General features: G+C 43.1%; 1 protein-coding gene across 8 annotated transcripts in view; it reads left to right on the plus strand.

Annotated features, from left to right (window-relative positions):
• Positions 1-8,393, plus strand: part of LOC134352669 (ryanodine receptor 1-like) — a 581,514-nt gene extending 573,121 nt beyond the window's left edge. For all 8 annotated transcript variants that reach the window (XM_063060038.1, XM_063060039.1, XM_063060041.1 and 5 more), the window contains one exon: positions 6,524-8,393. In XM_063060038.1, coding sequence (XP_062916108.1) covers positions 6,524-6,619 — 96 coding nt within the window. In that variant the 3' untranslated portion in view covers positions 6,620-8,393. The remainder of the gene's footprint in view (positions 1-6,523) is intronic.
• Positions 8,394-14,770: the final 6,377 nt, after the last annotated feature.

The raw sequence follows: 14,770 nt of genomic DNA on the forward strand, positions 1-14,770 counted from the left end.
ACAACCCTCTATCTCCACCACCTGACTCCTTCCATCAAACCATTTTGGTACCTAATGGGCTAGCCCTCCCTGGATCTCATGTGGACTAGCCTACCATGTGGGACTTTTTCAAAGGCCTTGCCAAGTCCACTTAGACCATGTCTACCACCCTGCCCTCATCAATCCTCCCTGTTACCTCCTCAAAAAACTCTATTGGATTCAAGAGACACAATTTACCTTGGACAAAACTGTGTGGACTATTCCTAATTGGAGAGATCCTGTCCCCCAGTCCAGCCATTCTCCTCTGACCTCTCTCATTAACAAGCCATTTCCACCCACAGAACTGCCGCTCACTGGATGGTTTTTGTTTCTCACACCATTCTTTGTAAACTCTAAAGGCTGTTGTATGTGAAAATCCCAAGGGGGATCAGCAATTTCTGAGATACTCAAACGATACTCTGGCACCAACAATCACTCCATGGTCAAAGTCGCCTAGATCAGTGGGTCCCAACCTTTTACTGCTGGTGGTCCACTTGTGACTTTCACTTACCTCTGTGGCCCCCACCCTCCATAGTCTTCATTAGTTACTGAAGTTTTTCTTGGCCATCTGTACTAATTACTCTAATATACAGTCAATGTTTATGAATTGTCAGGTTATAGGTATTTTTATATGTTAAATATAATGTTACAGGGGTATGTGAAAAATAAAACTATTTCAAAGTTCTGAATAGGATACTTTACTTATATAGTATTCTTCCAAGCAGCAACAAAAAAGCACTTGATATTGTTACTTTCGACATTTCAAGCCGAGACCCTTCGTCAGGACTAACTGAAGGAAAAGTTAGTAAGAGATTTGAAAGTGGAAGGGGGAGATACAAAATGATAGGAGAAGACAGGAGGGGGAGGGATGGAGCCAAGAGCTGGACAGGTGATTGGCAAAAGGGATATGGGGGGGGGGGAACCCAGAGGATGGGCAAGGGGTATAGTCAGAGGGACAGAGGGAGAAAAAGGAGAGAGAGAGAAAGAATGTGTGTATATAAATAAATAACGGATGGGGTATGAGGGGGAGGTGGGGCATTAGCAGAAGTTAGAGAAGTCAATATTCATGCCATCAGGTTGGAGGCTACCCAGATGGAATATAAGGTGGTGTTCCTCCAACCTGAGTGTGGCTTCATCTTTACAGTAGAGGAGGCCGTGGATAGACATATCAGAATGGGAATGGGATGTGGAATTAAAATGTGTGGCCACTGGGAGATCCTGCTTTCTCTGGCGGACAGAGTGTAGGTGTTCAGCAAAACGATCTCCCAGTCTGCATCGGGTCTCGCCAATTGCAGAATTCCTCATGTTTATGATATTGTTACTTTGTGTCTTTTAGTGAGATCCTTGCTACTGATGCAAGCTGGCGAGTTTTTCAGAATCAGAATCGGGTTTAATATCTCCGGCGTATGTCATGAAATTTGTTAACGGTAGCAGTCATGCAATACATGATAATATAGAAATAAATGAATAACAGTAACCATATATATGCATATTCAATAGTTAAATTAAGAATAGCAGTGCAAAGACAGAAATAATAAAAAGGTGAGGTAGTGCTCATGGGTTCAGTGCCCATTTAGGAATCAGATGGCAGAGAGGAAGAAGCTGTTCCTGAATCGCTGAGTGTGTGCCTTCAGGCTCCTGATGGTAACAATGAGGAGGGCATGTCCTGGGTGGTGGGGGTCCTGAATGATGTTTGCTGCCTTTCTGACGCACCGCTCCTTGAAGATGTCTTGGATACTATGGACTACAGAGGCTAGTATCTATGATGGAGCTGACTAATTTTGCAACTCTCTGTAGCTTCTTTCGATCCTGTGCAATAGCCCCCACTCCATACCAGACGGTGATGCAGCCTGTCAGAATGCTCTCCATGGTACATCTGCAGAATACCTGGTTGCAACTTGGTTCAAAATAATCGAAGATCACCTCTTTTCACAACAGCTAGTCTGTTAGGAACTTTTGATAGGTGAAGAGCTTGATTAAAACCACATTGAACTAGATAGAGGGTGTGAAATCCAACTTAAAATAAGCTTGCTTTCTCCCAGAGCTGTGGAAACTTATTTTGAATATCACTAGTTATCCAGAAATTTTGCTTGAGCTTTTCTATCACTCTGCAGCTCAATAAGACATTCTTGCAACGTGGTGTTAACATCATTCACATTTACCCCAAATAGATCTACCACCCAATCTGGAATATGCATTTCCAGCAGGTCTCTGAACTGAAATTCCATATCAGTGTGCAGTTGTTTCAAATGATCAAGATATACAATCTTGCGATTCTATTTAAGAGTGACCAGTGAAGGAAATTACATAAACTCACGACGTTCAATAGTTTGAGTTTTCCAAGGGAAGTGATAATGGCCTCTTCATATGATACGCGATTGTCAGTTTGTTCCTTGTAACTTTATTTGTTTAATAAATTCCATGTTTGAAATATATCTGACAGGTAAAACATGTCAGCAGTGACAATTTGTTCTCCAAGCTGTTTCTCACTTAGAAATGCTACAATACTGTCAAGAAAAGCAAATTAAATTTCCTTTCAAAATGTGATAAGTACCAGGGGTTTAATGGAAGTTGTGGTGGTGTGGTAGACCTCCCTGCAGTTTAGCTGTTTCTGGCAGACGAACCCACATCACGTTTTTTATGTACTATAACACGCTCGATTCAGTGGAAGGCAAGCGGAACCACGTCCTGCCATATACTCACTGACTGGCCTTGCTGCAGACAGCCCTGCCCAGTCTGCAGTTTGTGACTTGGGGGTGGATGTGGAGCGGGGCACAGCGGGCCGCTCTGCAGGGTCTGAACGGTGATTTGTGCTTGGTCAAACAGGAGCAGAGTGATGTGCTGAAAACCGCCCCCGCCCCCCCACCACACATAGGCTAATCTGTTTTGTTACCTCATTTGCATCATCTAGCATATTTTCCCATTCATTTCATTCAGGGTTGCAATTAAATTACATATATCCATTTCTTTATTATTTATACTGTATGTTTTAGTAATATTTCATTAAACAGTAAACCTATCATGGCCCATTCAGAGACTTCCGTAACTCCCCCACCCCCCACCCATTTCTTGTTTTGTACTTGTGGTCCTGATGAAATCCAGCATGGCTTCCCGCAGGCCATATGGTCCAATCTGAGAGCCACTGACTTAGATCACATTTCTTCCTCACGCTGACGTTCGACTTGAACAACAGTTGAACCTCTTGACCGTGTCTGCATGCTTTTTATGGATTGAGTTGCAGCCACATGATTGGCTGATTTGCTTTAATGAACAGCTGTGTGGGTGCACTTAATGAAGTGGGAACTGAGAGTGTAACATCTCAATCAGACTACCAGCATGTACAATTTAAAATTAGCCCGAACATTGTGAAGCAGATGATGAACTTCAGGCTTTTCAAGTGGCTCCAGAGTGTGTGAGAGAGAGAGCTTAGGAGAGGACTTTCAGATCTTTAGGATAATAAGAAGGGTAAGCTGGGGATACTTCAGTTAAAAACTGAACAATCAATTCAATAGGCATCCGTTAGTCTCGTGGATTTGCGCCTTGGAAGGTTTCCAGGGCTCAGGCCTGGGCAAGGTTGTATGGAAGACTGGCAGTTGCCCATGCTGCAAGTCTCCTCTCTCCACGCCACTGATGTTGTCCAAGGGAAGGGCATTAGGACCCATACAGCTTGGCACCAGTGTCGTCGCAGAGCAATGTGTGGTTAAGTGCCTTGCTCAAGGACACAACACGCTGCCGCAGCTGAGGCTTGAACTAGCGACCTTCAGATCACTAGACTGACGCCTTAACCACTTGGCCATGCGCTGTGATGACAAACCAAGTTAGCAGAAGATTGATGCTGATGAGAGGGATAAGTGAGACAATGGAGAAACATTCAAAATGCTAATAAGAGAGAAGAGAGAGATTAACGAGAAAGAAACACATTTCAGAATAGTGACAGACCGGTTGCTTTGAACCTGAACTGTTTGAAGTTTGATGGACAGGCGATACCCCAGCAGGGGGATAAAAGGAACAGGTTTGCTAAGGCAAGTCAGACACCACGAGATAACGAGACCCTGGAAGAGCGGTGTGCCCCCACAAGTTGGTGGGACTTTGGAGGTCTGGTCACGGGAACCGACCATAGACGCACAGGGTGAAAAGGTACGATCGGCGGGAACCTGGTGTGTGTGTCCGCCCTTGCCTGGGTGCCAGGTTCACCGCGGAAGAACAGTCCTATCCGGAACGGAGGGGTCACAGTCGGTGACCACAGAAGACATAAAAGGGCTCGCCCGAAAGCTAACTGCGAAGAACATCAAAGGTCTGTTTGAATCAAAATTTGCATTCTCTCTCTCTCTCCAACGGCACAACAGCGATTACTGCGAACTGTACTAAGCTGAACTGAACTCTGCGTCACTTGAGACTGATCATTTTACCCCTAGACTGCGATAGAGCTTGGTTAATTCCTATTACCCCAGTTCTGTGTACATGTGTGTTTTATCATCGCTAACCTGTTGCATTTATATCCTTACGATTAGAGTACTGTGTTACTTATTTCTTTAATAAAACTTTATTAGCTTCTGTTAAACCAGACTCCAACTCGTGATCCATTTCTGCTGGTTTGGCAACCCAGTTACGGGGTACGTAACAGCGCCAACACAAAAACTGAACATAAATAAAATATTTGCATGTTGTTGTCTATTTAGAGATACAGCCCGGAACCGCCCAGAAACCCACCTATTTAACGCTAGCCTAATCACAGGATAGAATGACCAATTAACCTACTAACCAGCAGATCTTTGGACTGTGGGAGGAAACCGGAGCACCCGGAGGAAACCCACGCAGTTCATAAAGAGCATGTACAATCTCCTTACAGGCGGCACTGGGACTGAACTTCAAACACCGATGTCCTAGTGTCACCCTAGCTGCTACGCTACCATGGTGCCTTTTATAGTACCTTATATTCGTCATAAAATCTTAACATTGTCTGGAGAAAGCAATGAGTTTCCAGTAAAATGAGTGAGGCTGAAAACCTTGGTGTCTTCAGGGTAAATTGATTGTGGGATAGGGGTCATTTTGGGATCTGATTCGGTGAATTGAAAGAAGCTGGATCACTTTCCACAGCACGGTAGTAACACTATTACAGTGCCAACAACCTGGCTTCAATTCCAGCTGGAAGGAATTTGTATATTCTCTTCATGAAGACGTGGATTTGCTCGAGCTTGTCCAGTTTCCTTCCACACTCCACAGACATACGGTTGGTGGGTTAATTGGTCTCTATTTTTTTTTAATATTCTTGATATCACCAGCAAAGTGCTGAGTGTAGAAAGAGTTTTATGTCTTGGCCTGTCAGGTTTATGTCAGGTGGTACCCTTACCTGAGTGGGCACGTGGCCAAGTGGTTAAGGCATTGGACTAGTGACCTGAAGGTCGTGAGTTCGAGCCCCAGCCAAGCGAACGTGTTGTGTCCTTGAGCAAGGCACTTAATCACACATTGCTCTGTGACGACACTGGTGCCAAGCTGTATGGGTCCTAATGCCCTTCCCTTGGACAACATTGGTGTCGTGGAGAGGGGAGACTTGCAGCTTGGGCTACTGCTGGTCTTCCACACAGGGTGAAGATTTTCCAGGTACAGATCCATGGTCTCGCAAGACCCTTGCCTGACCATCCTCACCGATAGACTTCAGGAGAAGTCCATGAGCCAGTCCTCAGTGGAGGATTAGAGGGGGAGAGGGGCAGCAACTTTAAATTTTGGGGTGTAACTATTTCGGAGGACCTGTCCTGAGCCCAGCCCATAGTGCAGAAACAAAGAAAACACAGCAGTGCCTCTACTTCCTTAGCGTTTGCAGAGACCTGGCATGTCATCGAAAAGGTTGGAAACTTCTGTGGTGGAGAGTATATTGAACTGGTTGCATCACAGCCCGGTATGGAAACACCAATGCTCTTGAACAGAAAGTAATGGATGTGCCCAGTCCATCACGGGTAAATCCCTCCCAACTGTTGAGCACACCTGCGCGGAGCATTGCTACAGGAAAGCAGCATCTATCATCGGGGACCTCACCACCCAGGCTGGGCTTCCTTCTTGCTGCAGTCATCAGGTAGAAGGTACAAGAGTCACAGGACACACACCACCAGGTTCAAGAAAAGTTACCATCAGGTTCTTGAACCAAAGAGGATAACTTCACTCAACTTCATTTGCCCCATCATTGAAATGTTCCCACAATCAATAGACTCACCTTCAAGGGCTCTTCATCTCATGTTATTTATATTTATTATTATCTCTTCATTTGCATTTTACATAGTTTGTTGAATTCTGCACTCTGATTGAACACCCTAGTTGGACAGATGTCCATTGATTCTGTTACGGTTATTATTCTATAGATTCATTGAGTACGCCCACAGGAAAGTGAATCTCAGGATTGTATATGGTGACATATATGCACCTTGATAATAAAATGTACTTTGAACTTTGAATTGAACATTGAGGCTTAGCTTAAAACGTTGATCCAGCTCATCCTTGTTTTTGTGTGCAGGAATCTTATGTATGGAAGATGTACCAGGAACGATGCTGGGATTTCTTCCCTGCTGGTGACTGCTTCCGGAAGCAATATGAAGATCAGCTGGGATAACGTGCTGCATTTTAACAATCCATGAATTCTAGCTAGTTCCTCGCCCTTTCTGCCGTATAACACATGCTTGTAAAAAAGAACAGATAACTAAAGTGGATTTTATTACATATACAATTTTTTTTAAACAAAGTACCTGAACCAGATATGTAAATTGGATATGCTGCTTTTGCACACAATAATCAATTACTGAGTCTTGATCTAGATTTATACTTCAATGTACATTGAAAATTCTTGATATTTTAGGTATCTTTTTTGCAAACGGGGGAAAGGTTGAATAAAAAAGTGCCTTATCCTTATCCTGAAATATTATGTAAAGCAACCCTTCTTCCCTCTCCATAATGCCGGCAATGGGACGTCATTGTTAGGTAGAAGAACCATTGTAACTGCGTACTAATTTTCAATAACAATTTCAATCCTAATAATTGAAATAGGCATCGACTTCAGGCAACTGCATTCTGTTTCCAATAGTCACAGTGCTGTTTATTACGAAGCACCCAAAATCTGTCTGTTTTCATCAAATGACAAAACTAATTAGTGAAAACAGTACATTCAGAAAACAAATATTCACCTGTCTTTTTAACTCCATATCTATATGAACTGTTTTCCAATGTAAGCCCTGAGCATCTGTTTATAAGGACTGCCTGTGCAGCTACTGAAGCCTGGTGCAAGGATTTGTCCAGATAAAGACAAGTGCACTTTTAAAATACTTTTTAAAGTGCACTCTCAAAGCTTAATTGGACATGCTGCTTTTGCACACAATAATCAATTAATAAATAATCAATTATTGCTAACCTAATTTATTTTGTTGGAAGTAATTATAATTGAACTTTTCAGAGCTATCTTTAATCAAATACTTATTTAATTTGCTATTAATGCAGTCTCAAATGCCTGCTTATTTCTTTCCTGTGTACCATTTGAGACAAGTTCTTTTGCCCAGCCGTGATTGTTCCTGTATTTAAGAGGGTGCTTTGGAAGAGCGATTGTGCCTCTCATGTATGTGGAATGGATACAGTCAAAACACTGTTGGTAAACCTTTCAAAATTAGTTTAAGGTTTCTTTCTTGTTCCTGAATGGGTGATTATTGTAGCATGTAACCACCTGTGTAGTTTGAAATTTTCATTCAAATTTTGCTACAAGGATAGGAATGCATTTTTATACAAGTTGACTCTCTCTTGATTAACCAACCCTAAATGTGAAGCAATGTTTGCATTAATCCAAAATTTTTTAAGCGAAGCACTGAAAACTGGTCATTATTAAGGAAATACAGATGTGTAAACTTGGTAATGTTGGTTCAGTTCACATGTAAGGCTAATACCTCACTCTGTGGCTTATCCTGTATGATGTTCTGGGCCAACCCTTCAGCCATTTAGTTCTGAAACATGTTCAAACAATGCTGATTACATTTCCAGAGCTTTAGAAAATTGCAACAAATTAAATGGTATGACTGCTTCAAAGATGACACAACCTTTGAAATTCAGTTCACTTGAGTGTCCTACTAAATACAAAGTTTTCACTCAGGAGAAATCAACTTGGTTCCTGTCTCCTTTAACACAAAAAAGTTGTTTGCCGTTTAATTATTGACCATCTGCATCAAGCAGAGGAATATAACAGGACTGTAAAATTGCCTTCTGATAGGTTGAGTTGGAACTACTCAGTTTAACTGGATAGTGGCCTGTCAGTTTTTATTAGTATACAAGAGTGTGAGGGAACTAGACTCGGGCTACAGTTCACACAAGTGTTACAATGCTCTGCCTCTCCAAATAAATTGGTTAACCTTTGCGTTATAATTTCTTGCTTTACAACCTTATTTAATTATATTTTTTGGACTAACAAAGGCAAAACTTAGTAGATTGAAAACGTTCAACCCAGTGAGAACACAAAGTTAGTCAATGTATAAGATAGAGAACATTGCACCACACTGGCTACTAATAAAAGGAAACATACACACAAACTGCTGGAGGAACTCAGCATCTGTCAGGTCAGGCAACATCTGTGAACGGGAGTAAACAGTCAACGCTTCGGGCTGAGACCCTTCATCAGAACTGGAAAGGAAAGGGGAAGGAGCCAGAATAAGAAGGAGGGAGGGGGAGGAGGAAAACAAGCCGGCAGGTGATAGGTGAGACCAGGTGAGGGGGAAGGTGGGTGGAGGAGGAGGGATGAAGTAAGAAGCTGGGAGATGATAGGAGGAGAAGGCTGAAGAAGAAGGAATCTGATAGGTGAGGACAGTGGACCATGAAAGAAAGGGAAAGAGGAGGGGAACTAGAAGAAGGTGATGAACAGGTGAGGAGTTGAGATGAGAACCAGAACAGAGGATGGAAAAGGGGGGAGGGAGGAGAAATTACCAAAAGTTAGAGAAATCAGTGTTCATGCCATATGGTTGGAGGCTACTCAGATGGAATATGAGGTGTTGCTCCTCCAAATTGAGTGTGGCCTCGAGGAGGTCGTGGTCCTATATGTTGGAATGGAAATGGCAAGTTGAGTTGAAATGGGTGGCCACAAGGAAATCCTGCCTTTTATGGTGGATGAAGCGAAGATAAAAATTTCAAGCTGCTCTGAATCTCCTCTGCAGAAAGAGAAGGGGACTACAATCACTTATACAAAGTTGGATTCGGTGGATGGAAATAAATCCAAACTTTACAAACTCTGCAGAAGACTAACAGAAAAGGAGCATAGATTAGACATAGAAACATAGAAAATAGGTGCAGGAGTAGGCCATTCGGCCCTTCGAGCCTGCACTGCCATTCAGTATGATCATGGCTGATCATCCAACTCAGAACCCTGCACCAGCCTTCCCTCCATACCCCCTGATCCCTTTAGCCACAAAGGCCATATCTAACTCCCTCTTAAATATAGCCAATGAACTGGCCTCAACTGTTTCCTGTGGCAAAGAATTCCACAGATTCACCACTCTCTGTGTGAAGAAGTTTTTCCTAATCTCGGTCCTAAAAGGCTTCCCCTTTATCCTCAAACTGTGACCCCTCGTTCTGGACTTCCCCAACATCAGGAACAATCTTCCTGCATCTAGCCTGTCCAATCCCTTTAGGATTTTATACATTTCAATCAGATCCCCCCTCAATCTTCTAAATTTCAACGAGTATAAGCCTAGTTCATCCAGTCTTTCATCATATGAAAGTCCTGCCATCCCAGGAATCAATCTGGTGAACCTTCTTTGTACTCCCTCTATGGCAAGGATGTCTTTCCTCAGATTAGGGGACCAAAACTGCACACAATACTCCAGGTGTGGTCTCACCAAGGCCTTGTACAACTGCAGTAGTACCTCCCTGCTCCTGTACTCGAATCCTCTCGCTATAAATGCCAGCATACCATTCGCCTTTTTCACCGCCTGCTGTACCTGCATGCCCACTTTCAATGACTGGTGTACAATGACACCCAGGTCTCTAGACAGGGACTTATACTGCAGTAGGTAAAGAGAGGTAAGATTGAGAAAAATAGGAAGAGAGAAGAAGAAAGAAATAAAAAAGAGTGAGAGGAAGGTGGAGAAATGGTGTCCAAGTAAAATGGAGAGAATTTCTACAACGTCTTTTCAGAAAGCAGAAGGTGTGGGGAGAATAAAGAGAGACAGGAAGATAGGAGTGAGACACCAAGAGAGATTGAGAGGGGGAGAAAGACTGTGAGAAAAGTCTCTGATATCTCCACACCTAACCTTCCTCAGACAGTCTCTCAGACCACCTCCCCTCAGAACCCACTCCTTTCAGCCCATCGTTTCCTCGCTTATCTCCCACCAGTTGCTCCTCTCCATCTCTCCCTTCTCTTCCTCTCTCTCTTCTCTCAAGCCACTGCCCCTCTCTCAATCCTATCTAACTTACTCCAATCTATCTCCCTCCTCATCTGCCACTCGACCTCCACGCTCTCCCATTTCTTTTGTATCACCCCTCACCATACTTATCCCCACTCTATATTCCCTCAGCATCTCCCCCTTGTTTGCCCTCTCTCTATCCCCATCTCCGTATACATCAACATATTTTCTTCCCTCACCTCTCTCCACTTCTGGGAGAGTTTAAACTAGAGTGATGGGAACCACAGGAGCAGGGCAGTAGATGGTTGGGTTGAAGGCAAGAAAGCTGATTTAACAAGTAGGGATAAAAGGAATACAGGGTTGTAGATGTTGTATTTGAAAGTACACATTATATGGAATAAGGTAGCGCAGTTTGAAATCGGAAGGTATGACATAGTGGGCATCACTGAGTCCTGGCTAAAAGAAGATCACGGTTGGGAGCTCAACATCCAAGGATACACGTTGTATCAAAAGGACAGGCAGGTAGGCAAGAGGGGGTGGGGTGGCTGTGTTGGTAAAAAATGAAATCAAATCTTTAAAAAGAGGTGACATAGGATCAGAAGGTAGAGAATCCTTGTGGGTGGAGTTAAGAAGAAGTATTCTAAAGGAAAGATGAGGCAATGGTGGCTGACCAGGGGAGACCAAAACAGCATAAAAGAAAAAGGAAGAGTATATATTATAGCAAAAATCCTCAAAAAGGTAAAGGATTGGGAAGCTTCTCAAAACCAACAGAAGGCAACTTAAAAAACCGCAAAGAGAGAAAAGATTAAATATAAAGGTACTCCTGCCAACAATATAAATGGATACAAAAGGTTTTTTCAGACATACTGTATAAAGAATAAAAGAGATGAGAATGGATATTGGACCGCTGGAAAATGATGCTGGGGAACAAAGAAATGACTGACAAACTTAATAAGCATTTTGCATCAGTCTTCACTGTGGAAGGCACTAGCAGATTGCCAGAAATGTGAGTGTCGGGGCAGAAGTGGGTGGCATTGCTATTACTAAGGAGAAGGAGCTTGGGAAGCTGAAGAGACTGAAGATAGATACTGTAAATCACCTGGAATAAAAGCAAAACAGATGGCATATTACATAGCAAAAAATAGTGGAAAGCTAGAGGTTTTTAAAAGCCAACAGAAAGTAAATAAAAAGCAATAACAAGAGAAAAGATGAGACCATTATGTAGACATGAAGATACAGATATTGAATTGTTTGCACTAATGTACACATGTGCTTCATTTTGAATTTTTAGGCATTCAAATGACCACTGTGTGGCCACTGCATTCCCATTGTAGGTGGTTCACTCTCTTAATTAACCCTACTCCTGGAGTTCTTCTCCCAACACACTGGAACCCACAACTGTGCCATGATTAGATTATGAGGACACGCAGTCCTCTTTTATTGTCATTTAGCAATGCATGCATTAAGAAATGATACAATATTTCCTCCGGTGTGATATCACAAAAACACAGGACAGACCAAGACTGAAAAACTAACAAAAAACACATAATTATAACATATAGTTACAACAGTGCAACAATACCATAACTTGATGAAGAACAGGCCAATGCACAGTAAAAAAGTTCAAAGTCTCTGGAAAGTCCCACATCTCACACAGACGGGAGAAGGAAGAAAACTCTCCCTGCCATGCCCATTTTGTCTGTATGAAGAGTAGACAAGACAAGTTTTTCAATGTACTTGTGCCTCTGTACATGTGACAATAATAAACCAATGCCAATAAATGATAGGGTACTAGAGAGTATTGAGGAACAGAGGGATCATGGAATCCAAGTTTGTAGTTCCCTCAAACACTTAGTAATGTTTCCTACCTGAAGTTGTCCCTGATTCAGCCATCCCACACTCCGCGCTGGAAATATTTTGTTTTAAATATCTCCATCAACCAATATCACAATGTAGGTCATGGCATCTGAATGAGAAGTAACTCCCACGAATCATAATGAAACAATTGTCCTCTGATTCGTGTATTGTAAAACTAGTCAGGAAAACAGAATGAGTGGGCATTAATGAGTAATTAATACCGTCTCCATTTGAATAGCGGGTGACCTTTAAATATACCTCAGAAGGTCACCATCAGCCGCACCAGCCAAGTAACACCAATGAAGACAAGGTTAGGAAGCAGGTGGCCGTGGTTGGCACTAACATCATGGAACAAAGGGCCAGTTCCTGTGATGTACTGTTCTATGTGCTCTCTATATACCAGAAGGGAGGCAGAAATAAGTTATTGGTGTGTAAAGTACTGGGTGGAACGGTTCCAACACCTTTGCCAGTCATGAAGGGGTTAAATTAATTTATCGCAGGAAATGGGGCACACAGTCGGGGGAGGCAGTCAGATATTGAAGGGAAGCTTAAGTCAGTCACGTAGGTCGAGCAGACATCACAAGATAATGGTCGGAATGGTCGTCCCCTCAGTACTAATCCACAAGCTCCAAAACCTGGGCCTCTGTACCTCCCTCTGCCAATAGATCTTCAACTTCCTCATCGAGAGACCATTCAGTAACAAATTTCTCCTTGCTGACTCAAAGGTGAGCACTTAGCCCACTGCTCTACCCTCTCGACCTTCATGGCGGTGTGACTAGACACGTTGCCAACGCCCGTCTGTAAGTTCAACGATGACACAATTGTTGTTGGCAGAATCTCAGATGGCGATAAGGCGGGGTGCAGGAGTGAGATAGATCACCTCATTGAGTGACGTTCAAACAACCTTGCACTCAACTTCAGTAAGTCCAAGGAATCGACTGTGGACTTCCGGAAGGGGAAATCGAGGGATCACACACCAATCCTCATCAAACGGTCAGAAGTGGAAGGGTGAGTGGCTTCTGGTTTCTGGGTGTCAACATGAAGATCTATCCTGGGCCCAATATATTGATGCAATTATAAAGAAGTCGGGCCAGTTGAGGAGACTTGTTATGTCACCAAAGACTAGCAAATGTTTACACATGTGCCCCAGAGAGCATTCTAACTGGTTGCATCACTGTCCGGTATGGAGGGGCCACTGCACAGGATTGGAAAAAGCTGCAGACGGTTGTAATCTCAGCCAGCTCCATCATGGGCACTAGCCTTCAAGGTATCAAGGACATCGTCAAAAGGTGATGTCTCAAAATGACGACATCCATTATTAAGGGTCCCCCACCACCCAGGATATGCCCACTTATTACTACCATCAGCGAAGAGGTACAGGAGCTTGGATACATACTCTACCTGCTAGGAAAAGCTTCTTCCCCCTCACCATCAGATTTCTGAACACTATCACGTTATGTTACTCTCTTTTTGCACTGCCTATTTATATTTTTAATTTCTTATTGTAACTTAGAGTATTTTTACATATTGCACTGTACTGCTACCATGAAACAGATTTTCACAAGATATGTCCATGGCGATAAAACTGTTTCTGATTCTGGGATATCAGGCTAGATTGCATCTATTTTAATGCAAGGCAACAGAGGGTGTTGATCAGAACGTGGGAATAAGATATGGTTGCAATAGCTAAGGCACGGACAAGGAGAATGTAGAAGTCAGTGTCATGGTTTCAATTAATGGGGTAATGAACAGGAATATTAGATTAGATTAGATTATGAGGACACGCAGTCCTCTTTTATTGTCATTTAGTAATGCATGCATTAAGAAATGATACAATATTCCTCCGGTGTGATATCACAGAAACACAGGACAGACCAAGATTGAAAAACTAACAAAAACCACCTAATTATGACAGTGCAACAATACCATAACTTGATGAAGAACAGGCCATGGGCACAGTAAAAAAGTTCAAAGTCTCTCAAATGTCCCACATCTCACGCAGACGGGAGAAGGAAGAAAACTCTCCCTGCCATGCCCGACCACAGTCCGACTCTGAGTCGTCCGAAAACTTCAAGCTCCGATCAGCCCTCCGACACCGAGTACCGAGCACCATCTCTGCCGAATGCTTCGACCCCAGCCTCGGTCACCAGCAGCAGGCAAAGCCGGGGATTTTGGGGCCTTCACTCTAGAAGATTCTCGATCGCACAGTAGCAGCAGCAGCGAACCGGCGTTTCAGAAATTTCTCCAGATGTTCCTCTGTGATTTCACATCTGTCTCCATCAAATCAGAATTAAGAGCACAAGAAGTAGGATTCACCGCACACCCCCTGAAGCCTGCCCCTTCATTCAGTACAATCATGGCTGGTCTACTCTGGATTCAACTCTCCTTCCAGGCCTGTTAAATTCCTTAATTCTTCAAACATTTATCCATCTCCACCTTCAGTGTATCCTGCGATCCACCCCCTACCAGAGTCGGGGGCAGAGAATTCCAGATATTCACTATAACCCAAGAGCAGAAGCTTCTACCCAATTTGAAAT

The sequence above is a fragment of the Mobula hypostoma genome, chromosome 10 (assembly GCF_963921235.1).
Source record: "Mobula hypostoma chromosome 10, sMobHyp1.1, whole genome shotgun sequence".
Classification (NCBI taxonomy): Eukaryota; Metazoa; Chordata; class Chondrichthyes; order Myliobatiformes; family Myliobatidae; genus Mobula; species Mobula hypostoma.